At 36.9% G+C, this 23,578-nt stretch overlaps 1 protein-coding gene across 2 annotated transcripts in view; it reads right to left on the bottom strand.

Moving 5' to 3' along the window:
* Positions 1 to 3,304: 3,304 nt before the first annotated feature.
* The window catches only part of CLTC (clathrin heavy chain), a 68,150-nt gene continuing 47,876 nt past the window's right edge, over positions 3,305 to 23,578 (bottom strand). The window contains exons 15-33 of one of the 2 annotated variants that reach the window (XM_082603167.1): positions 22,476 to 22,601; positions 21,685 to 21,827; positions 20,001 to 20,235; positions 17,382 to 17,504; positions 16,194 to 16,339; positions 15,781 to 15,964; positions 15,391 to 15,583; positions 14,784 to 14,941; positions 14,424 to 14,588; positions 14,197 to 14,304; positions 13,947 to 14,114; positions 13,660 to 13,809; positions 13,437 to 13,568; positions 13,210 to 13,320; positions 12,098 to 12,268; positions 11,502 to 11,723; positions 10,219 to 10,239; positions 6,485 to 6,560; positions 3,305 to 4,350 (exon numbers count right to left, since the gene is read on the bottom strand). In XM_082603167.1, the coding sequence (XP_082459293.1) occupies positions 4,226 to 4,350; positions 6,485 to 6,560; positions 10,219 to 10,239; positions 11,502 to 11,723; positions 12,098 to 12,268; positions 13,210 to 13,320; positions 13,437 to 13,568; positions 13,660 to 13,809; positions 13,947 to 14,114; positions 14,197 to 14,304; positions 14,424 to 14,588; positions 14,784 to 14,941; positions 15,391 to 15,583; positions 15,781 to 15,964; positions 16,194 to 16,339; positions 17,382 to 17,504; positions 20,001 to 20,235; positions 21,685 to 21,827; positions 22,476 to 22,601 (2,757 nt within the window). In that variant the 3' untranslated portion in view covers positions 3,305 to 4,225. The remainder of the gene's footprint in view (positions 4,351 to 6,484; positions 6,561 to 10,218; positions 10,240 to 11,501; positions 11,724 to 12,097; positions 12,269 to 13,209; positions 13,321 to 13,436; positions 13,569 to 13,659; positions 13,810 to 13,946; positions 14,115 to 14,196; positions 14,305 to 14,423; positions 14,589 to 14,783; positions 14,942 to 15,390; positions 15,584 to 15,780; positions 15,965 to 16,193; positions 16,340 to 17,381; positions 17,505 to 20,000; positions 20,236 to 21,684; positions 21,828 to 22,475; positions 22,602 to 23,578) is intronic. The other variant, XM_082603168.1, reaches the window with a different exon arrangement.

Raw genomic sequence — 23,578 nt, forward strand, 5'->3', positions numbered from 1 at the left:
GTCCTACATGTATGATTCTGGCTCTGGTAATTCCTGAGGCTCGCCTCAGACTCAGGGTTCTAGGTTCAAAAGTGCATTCCCAACAGGATGGTCTGCCGTGGCTGATGTAATTGTAATAAATCATGGCATATCTGCTAGGATGAATAGTCCACAAATTCTGGTAGCTATGGAAACATCGTGTTTGTTTTCTAGCTCACCTGTCCTTTCATATTTATTTTATAGGGTTCATAGTCTTACGGTTCACAGAGTATACTCTGCAGAGCCCTTGGGGTCTCTAAGACACTGGCAGGGGGTCTAAACAATGTTCCTAATACTAAGACATTCTTCTCCTTTTCCACTGTTTTGACATTTGCAGTGATGATAAAAAAGCAGTGGTGGGTAATACTGCTGGCACCTTTCACAGATCAAGGCAGGGGCACCTACCTGTACAAGTAGTCATTGTAGTTTTCACTGCCCTACACTTAGTTTAAAAAAAAAATTCACTTCATGTCCTTGACGAAGCAGTAAAAAAAATTATTAAATTTGATCCTTGACTGTTTGTCTTTATATTTTATGTAACACCAAACACTTCCGGTGCACACTGAAGTGTGACTGTCATCTTGAGGAAAAACACTTGTGGCTGAGTCCTGAGGTGAACTAGCTGCTTTTGTCATCAAACATTTTTACTTGCAAGAACTGACAAAATCTAGTTAACCCGACCTGGATGTTTGGCAGATATAACTACAAAAAGTTCATCTTCATGATTTCAGAGTCCACATTTCAACTAACCACAAGTATCTGGAAAGGCTATTAAAATACTCCTTCCCTTCCTTATTAAATACCTGTATGAGGCCAGATTTTCTTCATATACTTCACAACATAACAGATTGAATGCAGAAGGAGATATGAGAGTCCAGCAGTCTTCTGTGACAACAAACGTTAAAGAGACTCTTTACAAAGAGTACAGTGCCACTCTTCTTGCCTGACTCTTGGTTGGGGAAATACGGTTCATTCATTATTGCTTATATTAACGTTCAATGAGTTTGTCCTATTTAAATGGTTAATAGTTTAAAAAAATTGTTTTAAAACTCTAAAGTACAGTCAGTATGAATAGATAAAACCCCACATACACGAGAGCTCTTTGGGATCTTCAGTAATTTGAGTATAAAAAGGGTCCTAAGAAGAAGTTTGAGAACCGCTACAGCAGCGGTCCCCAAATATTTTGGCACGAGGGACTGGTTTCACGGAAGACAATTTTTAAACGGACTGGGGTGGGGGCAGGGGGTGGTTTGGGGATGATTCCCGCACATTACATTTATTGTGCACTTTATTATTATACTGTAATATATAGTGAAATAATTATATAACTCACCCTAATGCAGAATCACCGGGAGCCCTGAGCTTGTTTTCACTTGCCACTCACTGATAGGGTTTGATGAGAGTCTGCAGTCAGACCTCTCTGCTAATGATAATCTGTACTTGCAGCCGCTCCCCAGCGCTAGCGTCACTGTCTCAGCTCCACCTCAGATCATCAGGCATTAGATTCTCACAAGGAACACGCAACCTAGATCCCTTGCATGTGCAGTTCACAGTAGGGTTCACGCTCCTATGAGAATCTAATGCTGCTTCTGATCTGACAGGAGGTGGAGTTCAGGTGGTAATGCGAGCAACGGGGAGTGGCTGTAAATACAGGTGATGCTTCACTCTCTCGCCCACTGCTCACCTCCTGCTGTGAGGCCCCATTCCTAACAGGTCCCCAGGGGTTGGGGACCCCTGCACAACAGTGAGAATATCTGCATGACTAAATCAATTTATGGAAAATTCACGAAGTAGATGATCTCCTACTTGGAGATCATCAGTCTCTTGCTATTGTACTAATGTCTGTTGACATGATTGTCAACAATTATCAGGTGTTTTTTGGTATAATGTCTGTATTTGGATACTAGGGAGGAAGAGGAAGCAGTGTTCTTCCTAGGGAGGCAGATAACTGAAAGCACGCTTACCTCCTGAAAAGCTTCCTGTGAATCTCTTTCCCCTTCTTCCCTCCTGTTTTAGTTACCTTTAGAGAGTGGTAACGAACTCTTAGTACTCTTGGCTTTCTGTTTCTAGTTCCTTCTCCCAGACCATCGACCATCATCCTATTCAGAGGAAAGTCAGGGAAGATCCCTTAAATTACAGTTTATTACCAATTCATTGTCTCTTATTGTACAGCACTTACTACTGCCCAGTATTGAGCTAGGTGTTTTGTAATTTAAACATACTCCTACAAATAATCCTGAAAATTACTCATAGTGTTAACATACAGGTGAAGGAACAAGCTCAAAAGTTCAGCTTGCTCTCAATTTGAACCTAAGTTATATGCTGCATGTTTCTCTTTCTACTGTAGCCCATTATGGATGGTTTTAAGGGGCAACTCAGCATCACAGACATAGCACCAGATTAAAACAAGCCTTCAAAACAAAAAAACTCTTAAGTATGCTGTAAGAAAACCTTTACTAAAGTATTTTAACTTGTTTCTATTAAATGGGAAGGGAAAAGAGAAAAATCTCTCGATTTTGACAAAGATGAAGGAAGGGGGCCGAGATCCAGGAGAAACAACAGGATGCCCAGGACCTGAGCAGCAAGGTGTTTTCCCTATGACAAGCCAAGGAAGGAAAAGGGATTTTTCCAACTAATACTATAATTTCCTATAGGAATATTGGAGGGTTGGGGGGGGAGGCGAAGGTGGGGAAAAGCAGGAGTTCTAAGTTTTAAAAAACCATTCTGTGGAGTTTATGGTCAATGGCTTGACTTAGAGTTATAGAGCAATACAAAGCTAGGTAGGGGGCTCTCTAACTATTGAGAATTAACCGTGAAATGAACTTAGAGTAACATTCTCAGCCATAAGCAAAAAAACTTGAATTCAAACACTGGTTTAAAAGAAATCAACTTAAAATACCCACAATTTGGGGGCCTTTACAATTCATGCTGAAGAACAGCATGTTAACTACATGCTTGTATAGTCTTACTTCAAGCTAATATAATTTAACATCCATGACCTCTTCATAAATGAAATGATTAGGTAAACACCTAAAGTGTCCCCCTTGGTTAAAGTGATGGAGTTAGTAGAAGTGTAGCCCACTTCAGCACTGACTGGTTCTTTAGACAACTGCATGTACCTTATTAACTACTGGAATGCACGCAGTGTAATGCAGTGTTTTCACACGTCCCAATCCTCATTCCACTTCTGCTCTCGTGCCTTCCTATACTGCCTCAGTATCCAATATGAAACGATTCTTTTGGTTTAAGTTTGAGAGATATTTAAGTAAAACTGCCATTCTACATGTTATTTCCACAGTCCAGTAATTTATTTTAAATTTGAGTAATTTCAAATTCCACAAACAAAACTGAAGAACAGCAATATTTTGTTTGAATTCTTTCTTCTGTACACTCAGTGATCTAAAACACCACAATATCCAACATACACAAACCTCAGGGAAGGGTTAGTAAATACACACAGATTGGAATCATGGTGCTCTTTGTTCCTGAATGGAATGGTCCCACAAAAAAAGCACAGGATACAGCACAACATAAGGGCACCTGTTACATATGAAGTGAGCAAAAACACACTAGCATTTTCTATATGTGTAATGAGGAAACCTGCATAGGTTAGAGGGCCTTTTACGCTCATTTAAAAGTCAGGCAAGTTGTCTGTGATGCATTTTTCAAACAATTTGGAGAGCACTGCAATCCAGTGTAGGATATGCTGATTAGTGTTGTCTTTGTTGGCATTGACAGTCTTGCATGGTCACATACCAATATGTCTGCTTTAGCTTTTCTTTGAATAAAAGAGATTTAAATGCATTTAGACAATACATACTGTAAGCTGTTTACATACACTAAATTTAAGAGATTCAATATTAGAGTTTTTTTTTTTTTTTCTTTAAACACTACAGAGTGCAAATCAGGTTCTTCACAACAGATTGAATATTAAGCACTTCTTCAAAGAATGAGAGGGAAGAAAAAAAGCCCAAGTGAATAAAACACTGAAACTATTCCCCTTTGAAAATAAATTCTAAAATGATGCGGAATGTGAAATAAGCTTTTAACATAGGTGATCCAAGTTTACAGTTAGAAACAAAAAGTAGTCCTTCATGAAATAAAGGTTACAAGAACATGTGCCTGTTTTCCCCCGTTATAAACTGAGAAGCGGGTAGAGACGATGTTTCGGTATGAAAATAGGCGACTACAGGATCAGCTTTCCGTCTCACATGCTGTACCCAAAGCCAGGCTGTGGCTGCCCATAGGGTGGTGCAGTATAACCATAACCAAAAGGTGCCTGGGGAGGGACTGCAACACTGGGTCCTGCTGTCAGCATCAACTGGGGCTGACCTACAGAAGAAAACAGAAAGGAGCAGGGGTGGGGGGCAAGGAGGTGGGAGAAACTGTTAGCATCGTAGGATGATCACACCCCAGTCTCCCTACTCTAGCAACATAATTCATTCTACTTTGAATGAATTTTGTGGGGGCACTTCTGACTGTCTGAATTTCACCATGACAGTCACCCTGAGAAGGGTCCTGCCTAAACAGCCAACAAAAACCGTGCAGGGCCGAGGGCCAGAACTGTAACAGTGATTATGTTACTTCATACATCATTTAAAGCAATAAGCACATGCATGCTCGACATGCTTAGGCAAGACATCTAGCAATAAGCCTATCACCATATGGTGTTTGCACATTTTATGTGGTGACAATATAATTAGCACAGGAAAACAATTTTTTAACAGATATATTTTTAACACAACTGAACTTTTAAAGTTAGATTTAAATTCCTGATTTGGACATGTCTAAATGGTAACAAAACCAGATGCATTTCTAGCAAAGTATCCAGTACTAAAAAAAAAAAAAAGAAGTCAAAGACAAGACATATTCAAATATGCATTAGGTGTGAAATACATTAGAGGATAACAACCTCTTTCGAATACTAAGTTAACACTCTTATGAAGTTTGAATAGTTATTGACACATACAGGAAACGACCTGTTGAGAACCTGGCTTACTTAGAGGGAGAATACACCTAACACTTCTCCCCACCCCCTGCAAAAGAGGTACTACTCTTAATCTCCCACTATAAAGTAAACCTAGGGCGAGATTTCTCCCACAAGTGACCTCATGTCTCTCCTTTTTGTGAATAACAACCAAAACCGTCTTCAGTGAGTGAACTCTTTAGGTACTAGCAGTTTATTTAAAAAACACTTCTAACCTTGATACTGGCATCTACCTTGAAATTTCAACCGCATTTTTTAACAACGTAAGCATTTTATTTTTTCATTAAGTTTCTTAGTTTCTTAGTATCACAATGGAATGATGAGAAAACAAGAACAACAAAGAAAAACCCCATGAGTCTGCAAATCTCTGACAAACAGCAGAGACTTCAAGGCAATTGAGGGGGAGGGAAGGAGAGGCTTGAAAGAAGTGCCAAAGTAGTTCCAACATCATGCCTCTCCTTAGCCAGCTGGGCAGGTGGAATGGTGAGAAGCTGGCACTGTCACAGCTGTCCTTGGCTCAACCCCATTTTCAACTGCCTACAAGGACTGTGCATTTAAATACCCCGAAGATAAGCCAAATTCAGTAGATGCCCCCCAATTATTACATCCACCCTGTTTCTGTTTCTACTTTGTTTCCTACATCAAATATGTCAAACATCTTGCTCCCATCTCTAAGAACCTACTTTATGTTCTCCAACTTTATCAAAACTACCCTGTCCTCTAAATTCCCAAAGTCCTTATCTATAGTAAAAAGGAGATAATGGCATAATAGATTTGTATACTATCATTTCCTTTAGCAGGTTGAGATACAGCAGCCATAATTTTATACCCTCCCCCCAACACCACCTGGTTAAAGTGCTGTAAACTATACCCTTCAAATTCGCTCTCAAATCAATCTGTTCACCATGAGTGAAATGGAAAGGGGAAGTATTTCAGAAAGGCACATGTAAGAAGAAACTAAATTGCCTTAAATATTCACTGAGAGTCTGAAGATCCTACCTCTCTGGAAAGTTCTCAAATGGAAACGCTATCCAGTTCTCTGTCCTAGTCAGAATTTAAAGAGATGTACTATTTCTGTAAAGCACACTTAAGATGACCTTGGCATGTTCTCTCACCTTTTGTACTTCTGAAAATTGAGCTCACCAACACGTCTTTCTCAGTAATTCATGAATAAGCAATCAGTGACCAGGCATTAGGTAAATTAGGTTATGATCTCAACTGACTGTTTTTTGAAATTACCTTTGCATTTAAGATTATCTTAGTGAGTAAAGCAACAGAAAAAAAAAAAGATCATTTTAGTGAATAATGTCAATGTCCGCTTTAAGACTGTTTTCAGAAAAAAATAATAGACTTATTCCTTAACTCAGTGAGCCTTTTGCACTTTAGAGCTTACTACATTTCTATTTTGAGATAGAATTCCCACAGAATGAACTGTTTGTCTACTATATTTCTGTGAGGTTAAAGAGAGAAAGAGATTACCATAAACAATAGGTTGAGTCTCTGTAGCTTGTTCTTCTTCTTTTCTCAGTGATTCTGAAGCATCTAATTTATCCACCTGGAGAAAAACAAGGTAATGGTAATTAGCACCTCAAAAGTATTATAAACCTAGTTTATGGCAGAAAGTGGAAAAGCCTTAGTATGTTAAATTTTGTCAAAATAAAACAGACTAGAGTAGAAAGCACATTCTCAGGCCCCCTCAAATTCAATGGCAATGTTCATACTTCAGTCAAGGTGATTTTTAGCACTGTCATTATAAACCCTCAGGAAGGAGGGATTTATAAATGCCATAAAAGCTCACGCCAGGCTAAAACTGGGCATGCTAGGATGCAGCCAGCCTGAGGGAGGTAGATAACGAGAAGGAACCACTTTCTCAAATGAGGTTTAAACCCTATCAAAGATAATGATAATGAACTCATGACCTGGCAAGACTTCCCTCCCCAAAGGAAATGGTATTCAAAAAAGTGAAATGAGCCTAGTGACTGGATAAGCACTTGTGCAGAATGAGCTATCTTTTGCCAACTGTGCACAGCTTCTGTCAATATTGATTACGTGCGGACTGAAGTTTAAGGTTCAAGTGGCTCCATATTCAATCTTTTTGTATAAAGCCAGGCTGCATGTGTTGATGCTCTATTTTCTAAGAAGGAACTAGGAATGCCTGATTTTCCCCCAACTTCTTTGAGGGAGACATTTTTTGCTTTTAATTAAGCCAAAGAAGCAAATGGCTACTATATGCTAGCCACTCTAAGTAAAACTGGATAGTATCAGACAGAAATAATACTGTAGAGGAGTCCAAATATATTAGTGGAAGAAAGAGCTGGAATACATAGATCCTTCCACTAACTCGTTGTGTGACCTTGGCAAACCATTGTACTGACCCTCAAATTTCCTTGTCTATATAGTGAGTCAGTTGGATGAGATAATCTACAGAGTTCCTTCTAGGATTAACAGGATTTGAATCTGGAATTCTGTGAAGGACTGGGAGAATGACATTAGGACACTGGGATTAGGGAATCTCCACCGTACCACTTCCATTTACCTTTTAAACTGTACTGTATTTGTCTCTTAGACTGTATTTAAAAGTCGTATAGTTGGTCTAACATTATACTTGAAGTAAAACTAAACTTCAAATCTCAATGTTACCTAGAGTGGCTTTCAAAGTCCTAAGTGCGCTGAGATGGGGAGGCAGAGAGTGTAGGAAAGAACTTTTTTATGAATGTTCACTGCGTGTTCTTCAAAAAAGCCAATAGTGAAAAATCACTCCCAAAAAAAGACATGCAGACTTCAGTGAAAAGGCTATTATAGACTGGGTCCCAAAAAGGTTAAAACAGCACCTAGTCTCTATTTGAAATTATTTAAAATAGTGTTTCAATCCTCACATAAGCCATTAAGGTTAGGACAGTATTTTATACATATTTTAACTGTTTCTATGAAATACCATAAATGTGGGTCTAATCCATCCTAATTTGTCACGGAGCAAAATGTGACAAAAGTAAGCTGAGGTAGACTCTAGACACCTCCAGATAAAATGTGGTTTTTCTACCCTAGGAAGATGGGTTAGTTTGCTTTTGTATACCATTTTTCTATTTTACAACCTAAGTGCTCATGTGTTACAAATTACCCCAATATCAAATTAAAGACTACTGCGCAGTATAAGTACCAGGAGGAACACCCACTGTTTGGCACCCAAACTTAAGACAAAACTTACTGCAGCTTTTTATACTTTAAAGCACAGTTTGTGCCATCAAGGGCAGTCAGATGGGGTTTTGTTAACCTAAATAATTATACAAAACTGTAAGTATAGCTAAAGAGGTTATACAAAAAGAAATATGGATGAGTGTATGCTGATAACTTCTAAGAAGAGAAATCAAACAACAGCGAAAAACCACCACTGCATAATACATCTCTAGACTTTCAAGGAAAGGAATCTAAAGTGAACACGTGTTGAAAAGTTAATGTCTGAGTCAGATGTTGAAGACAGAAGTCCTATTACAGAAGTACATTAAAGACTTAGAAGAGCTAGCAATATCACAATGCCCAGGCACAGACACAGGCAGGTTGGGCATAGGGACGAAACAAAAAGTAACAACTTTGAAGGAGTAGTATCGAGCTAAGCAAAAAAATTTTTGATTTTTCTATTTAATGGGACAGCCTCTGGCACAGCAACATCCAATTATTGTTTCCACTGACCCAATTTAGACTGCTCAAAAAAGAAAAGCAGAGAAGGCTTTTATGAACACAAGCTTTTGTTAAGAGCTGTAACAAAAGTTTCTGATCCTTGGATTAAAAAAGAAAAATTACAGGTAAGCATGTCACTGAGTTCAGTTCCATCTGTACTACTGAAAATTCACTATAATGTAAAAGGCTTTTCCACAAAGACTGCAATATGCTGCAGAGGAAAAGTTAACATGCAGTCAGTTACTTTGGTGTATGTGTGCATGAAAAAAAGGCAAAAGTACTGAAGCAAGAAGTGAGATCTGAAGATGACTGTTGCTATACAGGCTCTCAAGAAACACACACAGCCCACAGCAATGCTTTAAGAGTTTCAAAAGTAGTATGATGTAATTGCAATGACTGTTGTACATGCTTGATTTAAAACAATGCATAACACTGCAGTTCAATTACCTATTTTTCACACACACGCTTTCTAACTGCCTTGCTTACTAGCTGCTGAAGGGCCTCACACACAATGCATTTTACTCAGGTTTGCCCTAAGTTCCAATGGTGACTCCAGTTTGGTTCAACATAATTCCAAGGCACTGTCCCCCCTCCAAATTCTTTTAAATTGTTTCAGCTGTCCTTTACCTTCCCACCCTTTTCTCACCACAATTTGATACCAGACGTAAGTTTATTAAGTTTGTTTCATTTATACTGGGATGGAGACAAGCCAATGAAGGGAGCAGTGACCAAAAGGTACCTAAATTTGACCTTGGACAAGCCAACGGATGGATAAGAGCAAATTTGTAGCTTCAGAGATGTACCTTATTACAGAAAGTATAAGTTAATATTGTTTCATTATATACAGAAGTAATCCATGTTGCTTAGCAACAATTACAGCAAGCTACTCTGATGGTTTTAAAAGTTTTGATTCCTCTTGAAAATGGACTAGCACCATAAGAACTGGACACCTGGAGAAACATGAGGAAAGTCTCTTCGGAAGCAGCTAGTATCTCTCGTATCTACTTTCAGCAAAAAATTAGTAAGAATCAAGAGATCAGAAACTGGATCACAGTCCTTCAATACCAAAAAAACCCCAAAAAGCCTTTTAGGGCATGTATATACATATATAAATTCAGCAACTGTCAGGCACGCTTACAAAATAAAACCAGAGGCTGTTTAATTTTACTTAGAGTATTGAGAAAATCCTATTATGGTCCAGATACCCTGACAGGGAAGAGAAATTTCCTGAAACTTTGGAATTAATATGGAAACTCAACATGCTCAGTTTTTAATAATATATTTAAGAGAGACTGTGAACCAACTACTGATTAGCCTCCTGCCCTTCCTAAAGCCTATTAGCCGATTAGTAGCAAACATCTACTAATGTCCTAGAGCTCTATTATAGTTATGTTTCAAGGGACTTGCAGAGGCTTTAGTGAAAATTTATCGGGGGGAAAAAGCAGCAGCAGCAGTGTAGAAAAGGAAGGAAAAAAAATCATGCAAATTCCTTAGACTTAGTCCTCCAGACTTAAAGATGGAAAAGAATCAACTTTCACCTTTTCCTTTATTGCATCAACCTGCAAAGGAATTCAGAAGGTGCAGCTTAGAAAAAAATCAAATTCCATATTGAGCATAAAAAGGTAGAATCAGCAACAAAGGTTTAGGGGAGAAACATCTAACCACTAAAAAAGGTATGAGGAAAGTGAAAATAAAGGGCATACTGGAAGCAAAACTTAGGATTTTTTTTTGTTTTTAACTTCAGAGCTTATCGCAGAAGAGTTTATGCTAGAGTCAGTGTGAAAGAAAGCAGCTTAATCACTAGTAAACTTTACAGCACTTCGGTTAACAGCAGCTTAGAGCCAGGTCTCACAAGTCGGCATTACGCATAAGAAAAGAAGCTATTCTCATGTACGGCTAAGACACAAGGCGAATGTTCTTCCTCTCACACTGGACTTTCAGCAGTTTATACACAGACAATGTTAATTCTTAAACAATCATAACGAACACATGATGTCTACTTAGATGGCGGCCCAGGAAATATTCAAGCATGCTGGGGGTTGTTAGCAGTGCTCTCCCCCCGCTTTAACCAGGCATGCTGAAGAGATCAGATAGGAAACTCTGAGTTTAATAAGCATGTTTCGCTTTGACAAAAGGGATTCTTTAGCATCATTTAAATATGTTCTATAGTATGAAAGCTAGTAACTGTGGAGGACAGGGGTAAGTAAAAAACATCTTAACATCAAAAATGAACATTAAGATGAATAAGTGAAGTTTATAAAATGATTACACCCCCAACTTGTTTAATGCACTTTTACGAAATGTGTCATTAATTGTTAACCTCCTACAATATTTTTAAATAAGGGGTTAAACTATCAAAATATTGAGAAGATTAACAGGGTATTAAGAATATAGGTGTAGCTTCCCTAGGGGAAACAGACATACATATTAAAGTCAAGAACCAACCAAACAGAAGGGAATCTACACTACTAAGTTATGGTCATCTGAGTTACAAGAATTGATTTGAGGAAGACATTATTTTGACAAAAAGGTTTCTATCAAACATTAAAAAAAAAAAAAAAAAACCCATACAACATGGACATAATACTATTCGCCCCTCAGAAATACATTCTGAGGTATTCTGAGGGTAAACACTCTGACGTTATGTTTGAGTTCCCTTTCCATTCAATGTCATTTGTCAGATGTTAAAAATTACTGGAGGATAGGAATATTTTATGATCAACTGAATTACTTCTACTAGAGAAAAAAACATTTGAAAACAAAGTCTGTACATGGAATTTTACATATCCTCAAGATAATTAGTTCTCAGAGGTGCCATTACCTTTGTCAGGTATTCCTTCATGACCTGGATGAAATAGGGCATGGCAAAATCCATGATATTGTGCCTCCATGCAGTTTCCAGGACAACATCTGGCCTTAAAAGATCATAACAAGTAAAGAGACAAGCTCCAAAGCACTCTCTTTTTTCTTCCTGCAAAAACCACTGTAGGAGTTCTTCAGCCAACTCAGTATCTTTAGATTCAGAGGCATACTGCATTGCATCCTATTTAAAGGAAAGAATGAAGGTCAAACATTAAATTCAAATACACTGAACTGGTAAACTAAGTAATAGAATGGGGAAAAAACCTCCCAGTTATATCATTTAAATTAAGGATTTCCTGAAAGAAAAGGAAAAGACAGGGTAAAGCATTTTTTTTTTTTAAACAGAGAGACGTCTGACATAAACATAAGACAGCCTCCAGAATCAAGAAATCGACTTAATTATCATCTCCTCAAGCAGGAGCTTAAAGGCAGTTCTCATACTTGCAAAAACTAATACTTTTATAGACCATAACCACTTATAATATACCATTCCAGGGTTAACACAGATCATCTAGTATTTGGCTTAAGAGCCCCACCCCCACCAACTTTATTCACCTTGTACAGGCTATCTTTCTTGCACAGCTCCACACTCTGTTTCCAGCGATTGTTGCCTTTGAAGAGATAAGCAGCAATTCTTCTGAACTCAATGAGTTCATGTTTTTCCAAACGCTGAGCAAGTGAGATATTGTCAAAGTTGTCATAAGCATCTATCGATGTTCGCAGAGCCTTAAAAAATAAAACAAAGCCATTCAAATGCCAAACCAGTATTTCATTTTAGTTTAACTTTTATGTCCCACCGTTCTTGATCAATGAGCCATTACTGTATATGACTGACTGTATGTAATATGATCAATACCTTACATGATATATATGTATAATATGACTTGATCAATGAGCCATTATTGTAATACGACAGCCTAGATTCAAGAATCAAACCACAAAGTTGTAATATGAACAAGTATCAACATTCCTCAATCTAACTGTTTAACAATAAAGTCCTTCAAGGCACTATAAAATTTCTAAAGGTACAATTTTTTTCTCCAAAGTTTTCAGTATCAAGGACTAACTTGAATCGTTATGAAATTGGAAGGATTTGTAATTTGGAGGGTAAGGTTTTATGCTCTAGGTAAACTCCTGATACAACTCAACATGATATTCAGTCATAGAGATCAGCATGGGATCTGAGACTGAAAAAAACCCATGTTGACAGTAAGAGAAAGACAAAGGCAACTAGCTTAACCTTAACTTTAATTTTGTTTTTGCAAAATCCTTCACAAGGGAAAGTTTACTAAAAGACAGGTACTAATACGCTCTTGGGCAAGAAAAAGAGTGACTAAAAGAGTTAATACTGTGTAAGTTTTATGGACTAGTTTAAGAGCTCAAAAACTTTTTCAACTCAATCTACAGTCTAGATGTTTAGGTATTTTTCTAAAGCATTAACTTGGACAAGATCTAAGCAGAATTCTGCAAACTTGGCATTTAATTAGGAGACACCGGATTTATCAATCCTGAAAAGTTCACTAAATTTAGATCCGCGGCACTCAAGTACCTGCTATTTACAGTCCTAAGGGATGATGGGCTTTTTTTTTTACTGCAGAACATACCAACTTTACAACTCAATGATAACCTGAGTTTTGAGAATACATGAAAGAACCAAAAAGCTTTACCTGATAATCTTCTTCTGTAATAAAGAGGTTGTTCAGTGATTCATTCACAGATTTGTTGTTGTGGTTCTGGACTGAACGCAAATATGGTTTCACCAGTGGTAGCTGTTTAACCTTTAAAATAAGAGTTTGTTACAAAGGTCGTACACTGTTAAAGTTCCATGGACAAAAGTTATCCAAGAATGTCTTACCTCCTTGCTATGAAGTTTTGAGGTTTTAAAAAGTATTACCTTGCTGAAATAATTGACTGCACGAGTATGATCCAACCGTGGAGATAGCACCATCAGCAAATCGTTTAACAACAGTGGCTTGAATTCTAAGTAGAATTGTATTGCTCTGTAGTACAGTTCCACATTGGCAACCTAAAACAGCAAAAATCCATACGTGAGGTAGAGTTACTTCCTAGTGAGCTTTCTCTCTCTGAAGACTTGCTCTTCTGCAGAAGGCACACACCTTGGTGATGATGTCTTTGAACTGTCCTTCCTTCCACGCATCCGTCGGATGATTCATCATGGTAATTATGGCATTATCATATTCTTCGTACTTGTCATACAAAAACACCAATTCTGCCCAAAGATGAGCTTGTTCTGCAGCTCTTAGCACCTGCATAAGAAAGATTTAATTGCTTTAGATAGACAGGGGTCTCTAATTCTAATTAATAGCAAAAAAACCCTTTCTTTTAATTAAATTAAAGTATTCGTTTTAGCTACAAAGTTGCCTTAAAATTAAAGGTTGGTTACCTTAGGAATATTCACTCTGGACCAGAACAGCTCCAGGTGCTCCCTCATTTTCTGTGGCTTAAACTTAGAATACAGAATAGCTAATTCGGTGAACATTCCCATATGAGCTCGCTCAAGTCCCAGTGCTGCTTCCAACATGGTTATCAGCTCTTCAAAATATCCACGATCCTAAGTAAGAGAAAAATGCAATTAAAGACAAGAATATCTGTGGCGAAAGATCTCAGTTAATACAAAAGACTCAGTTCATTACCTGATAGTAGTTGATAAGTTCCTCCAATTCATCTGCATGTACTACAATATGAAGCCCACACATCTGAGCGAGACGGAACTCTTTCCCATCTACACAGGCAAAGCAGACCTACAATTTAAAAAATTGCAATTATGTGAACTCAAGTGTAAACATGGCTGGTTAATTCAATTAATCAGTTTAAAGAACATTCCTAAATAGCATCTTAATTCTTCACTCAAACTGTTTACCTCTTTCCATGTTCGAGTACTGTTAGCTTTCCTAGCTCCATCAACAGCTGCCTGATATTCACCCAGGTGAACCAGAGTAGATGCCAAGCGTCCAAAATTGGAAACATTATTGTACAACAACTTAGCAGCATCATACATTTTTTCATCATAACAGCGGTCACCAACCTGAAAAAAAAAACAAAAACCATTTTCAGTAAGCCTAAATTCCATCTTCTTTCCAAAGTTACAACTCAGTTTAATACTAAGAAACAATATTTTTCCTTAGAAACTTTCAGTTGCCACTTGTTGATCCTACTAAGCTAATGAAGTTGCTCAACTATTTTTACACTCCTAAAAAAAAAATCGGAACAGGAAACCCACTTGCTGGATATGAGCGTTATTTGGCCCATTGATGAACTCTTCTAACTCTGCAAGGCGGTTTGTTTTAGCCAGTGCAAATATCAATTCTGTCTCCACATAGGATTCACGAGCCTTCTTACGGGCCATCTGCAAGTACTTCACCAGTTCTTCCCAGTTTCCTAGGTATAGAAAAACAAATAAGTAAATCCAAACACGAACGTACCAACATTTATCTTTTCACTGAAGCAAATGAGAATTGCTATTAATTTCCCTTTCAAAGAGACAGTATAGAGAATAACAAATATAAACAGTGAAAGGCATCAAAATAGTGAAACTTCTATTATGCCTCTGTATTATTACTGACCAAATGAATAGCGGAATCCCCTTTTTCCTTAAAGTTATTGGATTAGAGATAGATGAGAATTTTGAGACTTCAAAACAGAAAATTAAACTTCCCCATGGAGCTTTTAAATTCACAAAACACAGACTCTCTTTATCTGAACTAAGACGGAGGGCAAACAGCCATGCAGTCTCTAACTCCTACTTAATACAGAACAGACATATAACTTAATGCTTAGCTTAGGTACATTTTCTGAGGTGGCAAACACATAAAAGTGAGAAGTCATACCACTAGTATTGGCAGCCTGAACAACTTCCATGTAGGATGAAGGATCATCTGCTTTGATGTAAGAATCAATGGCTTCTTTCACCATTCCTTTCTGTAGCTGGGCTTTTGCGAGCTGACTCCAGACTGCAGGTTCATTGCAGCGTTCAGCAAATTCATATGCCCGATCTAAGTTTCCAATATGTTCGATCAAGACCTAGGCAACCAATTTTTAATCAGAGTTACAGTACAATGAATCTTACCACACAGCAATTACATTTAAACGGTTAGGATTTTATTGCTCTTCTGTTGCCACAGCAATAAATTATGCCCATTCACACAGGACAATACATACATTGAATCAAGAGAAGGTATTACACTTAGTAAATCAACTCAGGTAATCTGTAGATTTACCTGCACTGCTGAAGTATTGACGTCAAATTTCCGAAAAATGGCAAATGCTTCTTCAAACAGCTCATTGCTGATGGCGATATTGGCAATATCTGGGGCATCGTAATTATCCAGGCGGTTAATATATTCCATAACACGGGTACGGTCAGCCTTGATTGCAGTGAGGATGAGGAGGTTTTGCAGATTCCTTTAAGAAAGAAAGATTTGAATGCAATGTTTGAAAAGCTCATTAGTCATAAAGAAAAAACACTGCAGCTAAAGAGTATTTCGCCTCAGGAGGTAGGGTGACAAGAGGGTATTAGAAAAGTGAGAATTTAGACAACATTCTCTAATCTTTGTCTCTGTTCCTTCTCCAAACTGACAGGCTATAATTAAAGACTAACTCTAAAGAGCCGAGACCCCTCTTCACAGGATACCTGTGTTCACTGAATACAGAGTTATCAAGGACAATTTTCTCCAGCAGTTCAATGAGTTCATTAGGAAGGTCTGCAGTCATAAAAGCCTTGACAGTTACTGACACTTCTTCAGGGTCCTGAGTCTCAGACAAGGCTGTCTGTACAACCTGCAGAGGATATACAGGGAATAAGTACTGAGAGTCAAGGTGGTTTTGACGATATTATCTAATAAGAATAAGCTGGCCTCAGTAGAAAATGAAATAGGCAGAGAAGGAGGAACGAGATAAAATACCTTTAAATTTACCACCCAAAGGTCTTTTTACATAAATCCACATATACCTGTAACACATATACTTCTGTTCTCTTGAAAAAAAAAATCACCCTAATTACATAATTTCTATCTTTTCCCTGATTAAAATATTATCCATAATAACCACTCCTCATTATCACTTTAATGGTTACATACAATTCAACCATACAGATGTGGCATTATATACTCAGTAATTCCTCTATTTCTGGCTATTTGCATAGTTCCCAGATGCACCAATGAACATTTTTTCTAGGAAGCTTTGTATTAACTTGGGAATTTTCCTTAGAAATACTTCCTAAGAATGAAAAATTAATATTCTTCAATTTATTCTCTTCTATATTTATACTTCTACCAACAATTTAAGAACCATTATTAACAACCTTCAATTTTTAAGGTTTTAAAAAATGTTTTCAATTTTTATATAGATATAAACCCGCATCTCCTTTGCAGGTCTATGCTTACTCTATTGAGATTTATTTAACATGTACCCACTAGGTCGTTTGTATTTTCTCACCAATTCTTATCCTTTGCTGATTTACCACTGTCTTGAATGTTTCTAATCAACTGACTCACTTCTCAAGTATTAATAAATAGCAGTTCTTATTCATTTTATTAAATGTTTAATTTACTGTTATCCTTTTAACTGTGATGAATTGAGGAAGTCTTATATAATTAAATTCTCTCTTTCGGGATGTATTTTCTTGGAGAGGATATATTTCACTTTTGTTAACATTTATGATATATATATACATTTTAGTACAATTTTTATTTTCTTCTACTTTTTACTGCCATCTCTCATGGTTAAATATGGTCCATTTGAGTACATTTGGTATATGATGAGGCAAAAGGTTTTATTCATAGTTAAAAAGATGAGCCTTAAACACACTTGCCCATTTTACCTGATCAATGAGCGGTCTCCTGTAAGGATTGCTTTCCAGCAGCACACTACCCCACAGTTCTGGATCCTTTCGCCGTACCAGATAGCGGGAAAGACTTTTGAAGAGGGAATTCTCATTGCAAACCTAAATGAGATATTAAAGATTAATTTCATGGTAAAAGATAAAACCTTTTTATAGACTGACTTTACTTTTAAAAGGTTATTTCCTATCATTATACCCTGTTTATTTTTTATAGCAAAAAAAAAATCCATTACTTTTACATGTATCTTTAATAGGTCACAACCATATTTTTCTTATTAAAATTCAATCAACAGAAAAAACATACTTATTAATTTTTGGAGGCTTTGAAAAAGCACCCTGATGTGGGATCTATATTTGGACTTCATATTCTACTCTACCGGACTATCTATTCATGCACCAGGATGCCAAGTTTTCATTATAGAGGCTCTGTAATGTGCTTTAATAACTGGTAGGGCTAGTACACCTTCATAGCTTTCTTTTCAGTGTTTTACGAGCTATTCTTATGTGTTTATTTTCCCATGTGTAGATGCATACATATATTCATATATGAATGTGTATGTACATAGATGCATTATTTCCTAGCTCTGACGACTGAAAGATCCTAGAAGGAAATATACCTAGAGCCTAGATCTGGGTTTCTAGTGGTACTCCCCACTAAAAGGGATCAAAGTTCCCCAGAAAAATGAATGATTCAGGGCTGGGGAGGGTATAAAATGAGCATGGTATAACTTGTTGGGCCAGGAAACAAAGAAGTGCTCCAAGAGCAATGAGACCACGACACAAAGCCATGAGAGGCAGGTTGATGGGGTTTTTATCAGTCAAAACTGGAGTAATTTGAAAATCAAAACAATGGATGATAACCCACAGAACTCATGAGTGCATGAATATATGCTGACTGATAAATGTGGAGAAAGGGATAAAGTTGGAAAATTGTTAACAATTTTGCAACCAACACATTAAGACTGGTTGAATAAGAATCAATAGATTCAAAACTGGGGGGCAGGGGAGCCATACATACACACACACGCACGCAAACACACACACACAGTAGGATACTCGCATTGTCTTAAATGTCTCTTCACAAACTACTTAATATCTGCAAGGGGAAATATATCTGCAAGGGGAAATATATTTAGGCAATAGGAGAAATTGACAACTTGATAAAAAGTGACCCCGAAAATGAAGGACAAAAGGACATTAGGTGCTTCTGCATGTTATAGCATGAGAAAAACAAAACATCACTTAAGTAATAAATTCTGGATGGAAACGTACAATCTAAATCTAATCAGGAGGAACAATAAGAGAAACTCAAAGCGAAGAACATTCTATTTTTTTTTTAAAAAGACTTTTCATTTATAAGAAATATACAGAACAGGTGAATCCACAGAGACAGAAGGTAGTTTGGAGGTTGTCAGGGGCTGGAAGGAGGCAGGGAATGTGGAGCAACTGCTTAATGAGTACTGGATTTCCTCATGTGGTGATGAAAACTTGGAACTAGAGAGAGGTGTAGTGATTACACAACATTGTAAATGTACTAACTGCCACTGAATTGTTCACTTTCAAATGGTTAATGTAATGTGAATTTTACCTCAATAAAAAGTTACAAATAGAGAAAAAGACTATTTTTACAATTATGTCTGTCAATAAAAGACAAAGAAAGTGTGAAGAATTGTTTCAGATTAAAAGAGACAAGATAGATACGACAACTACATGCAATATGTAATCCTAGACTGGAGGGAAAAAATTTCTTTTAAAGGACATTGTTGGGTCAATTGACAAAACTGGAATAAAACAGACTGTAAAAAGTATTCTACTTGTGTCAGACTGACTGAGGTTGCCATCTACAATGTGGTTATGAAAGAGAATATCCTTATTCTTAATAAGTACACAATGAAGAGGTATAAGACCATGAGGTATGCAATTTATTCTCACATGGTTAAAAATTTAGATGTGTCTATACGTACATACATATATAAACATATATACATACATGTGCGTGTGTACATATGAGTGTATGAGAACATAAGTGATAAAACTAGTGGGGTTAAATGTTAATGGGTGAATATAAGCTTAATCAACTACTTTGGCCAGTTTAAGTCCATAATTATCAGCAAAGTTTTTAAAAAAAGAATGTATCTTTCAAAGATGCTCCATATTACCTAAAACCACTCTGAAACCCTCAAAATTCACTAATCCAACATTATATAACAGGTTTTAAAAAAATGCAGTCATGGGACTTCCATGGTGGCACAGTCGTTAGGAGTCTACCTGCCAATGCAGGAGACACGGGTTCGATCCGGAAAGATCCCACATGCTGCGGAGCAACTAAGCCTGTGTGCCGCAACTACTGAGCCTGTGCTCTAGAGCCCGCGAGCCACAACTACTGAAGCCTCTGCGCCTAGAGGCCATGTTCCGCAACGAGAAGCCACCACAACGAGAAGCCCACGCACCACAACGAAGAGCAGCACTGCTCGCCACAACTAGAGAAAGCCCGCGTGCAGCAACGAAGACCCAACCCAGCCAAAAATAAATAAATAAATTTATTTTGGAAAAAAAAAATGCAGTCTTCTCTGTACACGTTCAGCTAGCAGTACTCACATTAATAAGTTCCAGATCACACTGGCCACGTTCATAAGCAACACAGGCTAGATGTGGATCTCTCTTCTCACAATACTTTCCAACAACACGACTGTCATAATAAGGATTTTCCCGAAGAAATCGCTCTGGGTTGTTATTACTGTCTATGTAGATTTTGGCTAAAGCATTGTGAGTAGCAGGCTCTTCACAGCCCTCATGAATTCTAGCCTCCAGCCAAGGCAGAAGCAGTTTCAATCTAGTAAAAAAATAAAAAAAAGGAAAAGAAACACACAAAAAAACCCCACATATACACATATTATATTATAAATAGCACATTCTTGACACACTATGTAAGTACCTTACGGTCTATAATGTACTTTCCCATATACTATTTTGAATTCTCAACACGCCTACTACAAAGTGTGAAACTAAGACTTGGAGATGGTTAAATGATTTGCCCAAGATTACACAGAAGGTATATATAAGACTGTCTTTCATACTCTCCCAGATCTATCTGCTACATTATCTAGACAGGATATAGAAAAAAAAAGATTATAGGTTCATAGATTGTTCTTAAAACTGGACAAAATGGCTGGACTTTGGATAAGTTTTGTTTAGGAGTAGAATAGAGATGTGGTATGAAAAAATAGGCCTGATTATCTGAAGTTCCTTTTAATTTTAACGCAAGTAACATACAACATTACCTAAAGCCAAAAGAAATAGTACCCTAAATATATACTGGGAACAAAATCTGGTAGCTTTAGAAGCTCTAGCTTTAATACCTCTAGCAGTCATACAATCACTCCACCAAGGGCCATGGTTTTGCTAAGTTATAGCTTATATTTCAATGGTCCAGATGACCAACACTCTTTTACCATGGTTTAAATAACAAAATTGTTACAACCTATAATCACTTTAGTCTCAAACTTTAAAAAAATCAGTATTATATTCTACATCTCCATTGTCCTTAACGGGAGAATTTCTCAAACATTTTCTGAATGTTTGAAACATTCAGATATAAATTCTATGAATACCATTAACAGAACACCTGTACCACCCCAGGTTAAAATTAAACCCCATTCTTGATCATCTTTTCATAGCTAGAGTAACCTCCTACTATTATACCAACCCACTAACCTCATTTACTACGTCAGCACTTTCTGAACACAAAATGTCCCGGCTAAAAAAAGACTTCACAGTATAAGTATTAGAAGCACTCACACTATGTTCTCCTTTACTAGAAATTCGTAATTCATATTATCATATCAAGGTTCAACTTAAAAATGAGTTTAACCCAGAGTTACACAGGGAACTCTTTTCTTTTGTCAGGCTTGAGAAGAATTTATCAGAGAAGAATTAGTTATTAAATATGGTGGTATCATACCTAACCAAAAGGAGGCTTTTTACATAGTTTACATTAAAATAGTTTACACTGACTCTGTGTATAAACATGCAAAGAAGGTGATCAACTAGATTAACAGATATTCTATATGACAGCTGTAATAGTTAAGAAAACTTTTTTTTTTCAGAAATAGAGCAAGCTACAGCTAGCTTATCACTTCTAAATTAGGTATCTCCAAGGAATTAAGGTCCCTGAGTTACTGAGTAGCTTTTAGGCAACTGACAGGTTATACTTCTATTCATTACCAAGCTAAAAGAGACTAATAATTTATCTTTAGTTATGAAGATTAAAACAGTACTACACCTGTTTCTTTTTTCAACCTCAGCGACAAGCTCATCAGTAGAGAATTGACCTCTTACAACAAGAATCAAGTTTTTAATGACATCTTCAGAGCAATCAACATCAAGTAATCCTCCAATAACCACAGGAAGTCGACTTGGATTCACCTATGGTTTAAAAAAAAAAAAGAAGAAGAAGAAAAATGTCATTACGTTACTAATAAGCAAAACCAAAAGGAGTTTTAAAAAATAAAACTCATTTTCCTCTTCAAGCTCAGTTTCAAAATTCAGTAATAAACTGAGTCTAAATTTACAACTAGACAAAGAAATTTAGCAGGAAGTCTGCCTTGGTTAATTAATTACTTCAGCATTGCTCCAAAGGACAAATAAGTTCAAAGAAGCTAAAGTCACAGAATGACTGTGAAAACATTATCTGATAAAAAGGCCTCCATCATAGCAAAACTGCCTTTCTGTTTCTGGAGTTAGAACGTAAAGTTTCTAATATCTTTATTTAAGATGGTTTTAATACTATGCTTTGCAGCCTATGGCCTCCATACGGATACCGCAGGGGCTATCAAATAAGTAGGGTGTAGGCCACTCAATTTTTTCAACTACAGCAGTTCTGTTTTGTTCTACCTACTTGGAATGCACGTAAAATTTTAATCAAAGAAAGGATTCTTCTGGGAAAAAGAAAAGTTGAAAGCCACTGTAGCAGACCACTCTCACTGGACACAGAGTTTCAAAAGGATGAAGATTTCCAGTGTGAGAAGCAAAATCCACAAGATTATATTTTAAAGTTATCTAAGTATTACTTACCTTCTGTACATATATCTCTATATACTTTTGAAGATTATTTCTATATAAATAGAGCACCAAATCATGGACAAAGTCAAATCGATCACACACAATGATAAGTGGTAACTGATCTGTTAGCTTTGCTTCCTGGAAAAAAAAAAAAAAAAAGAAACCTTAATTTTCTTCTTCTGTGAGTTTATCAGTGTAAAATATGAGAATCTGTTCTACACTTGTGGGAGAGGCTCACATAAACTTGGCTATTCTTAGAAGTGCCCAACCCAGTTTCCATAAATTTTTATGAAGTAATACCTAGAGTCACAGCAAAATACCAGGTCCTTCCCACATATAATCCTTTGCCAAAAAAGTAACAAGACTTGTGAGCCATCAGTGGCACTCAGGATATAAAATCATCACACTGGGACTTTCATTAATAGTAACAATTGAATTTGTAGTTGATTTAAGAGGTATAATCACACTGTCAAAATTAGGCATATTGGCTCACATTTGTTTCAAACTGATGACTTGTTTTTTACCCCTCCCCATTCCAATCTATATGACTGTCTTCTAACACTGTTATAATGAAGCCTACAAGGAGCAGCATGATAGTGATGGCCATGAATTTAAATATACCACATGTTGCTATAAAAAAAAAAAAGGTTTAGAAGATAAAAAACATTTAAAGCATCTTTAAAATTGCCAACTGCTTTTACCATTACAAATACCAAGCTATAATCCTACTTACAGATTGACATAGATGTTATAGACAGGTAGGTAACACCTGTACTGGGCATTTACCTGATACATGTCCTGTTACATTCCACAGACATTAGGTACAGCACAAAAAACAACAGTTTCCATCAGGAATTCATTTATACACAGTGAAACATTCCTCAGTGAATGATTCCTCTATGGATTGTCTACTGAAGAAGAAGAACTAAGCAGGGCAGGACTTTCCTCAATGACAGCCACAAAAAACGTTATTTGCAAGGTTAGAATAAATCCTAAGTCTAGCACTTATAAGTCACCCAATTATAAACAATTATAATTAGTCTATGAAGTGTTCAGAGAACACTAAACTACATCTGGAGTCATAAGAAATCCTGAATTAAAAAAAAAACAAAATG

The sequence above is a fragment of the Mesoplodon mirus genome (genome assembly GCF_964341445.2).
Source record: "Mesoplodon mirus genome assembly, chromosome: 18".
Taxonomy (NCBI): Eukaryota; Metazoa; Chordata; class Mammalia; order Artiodactyla; family Ziphiidae; genus Mesoplodon; species Mesoplodon mirus.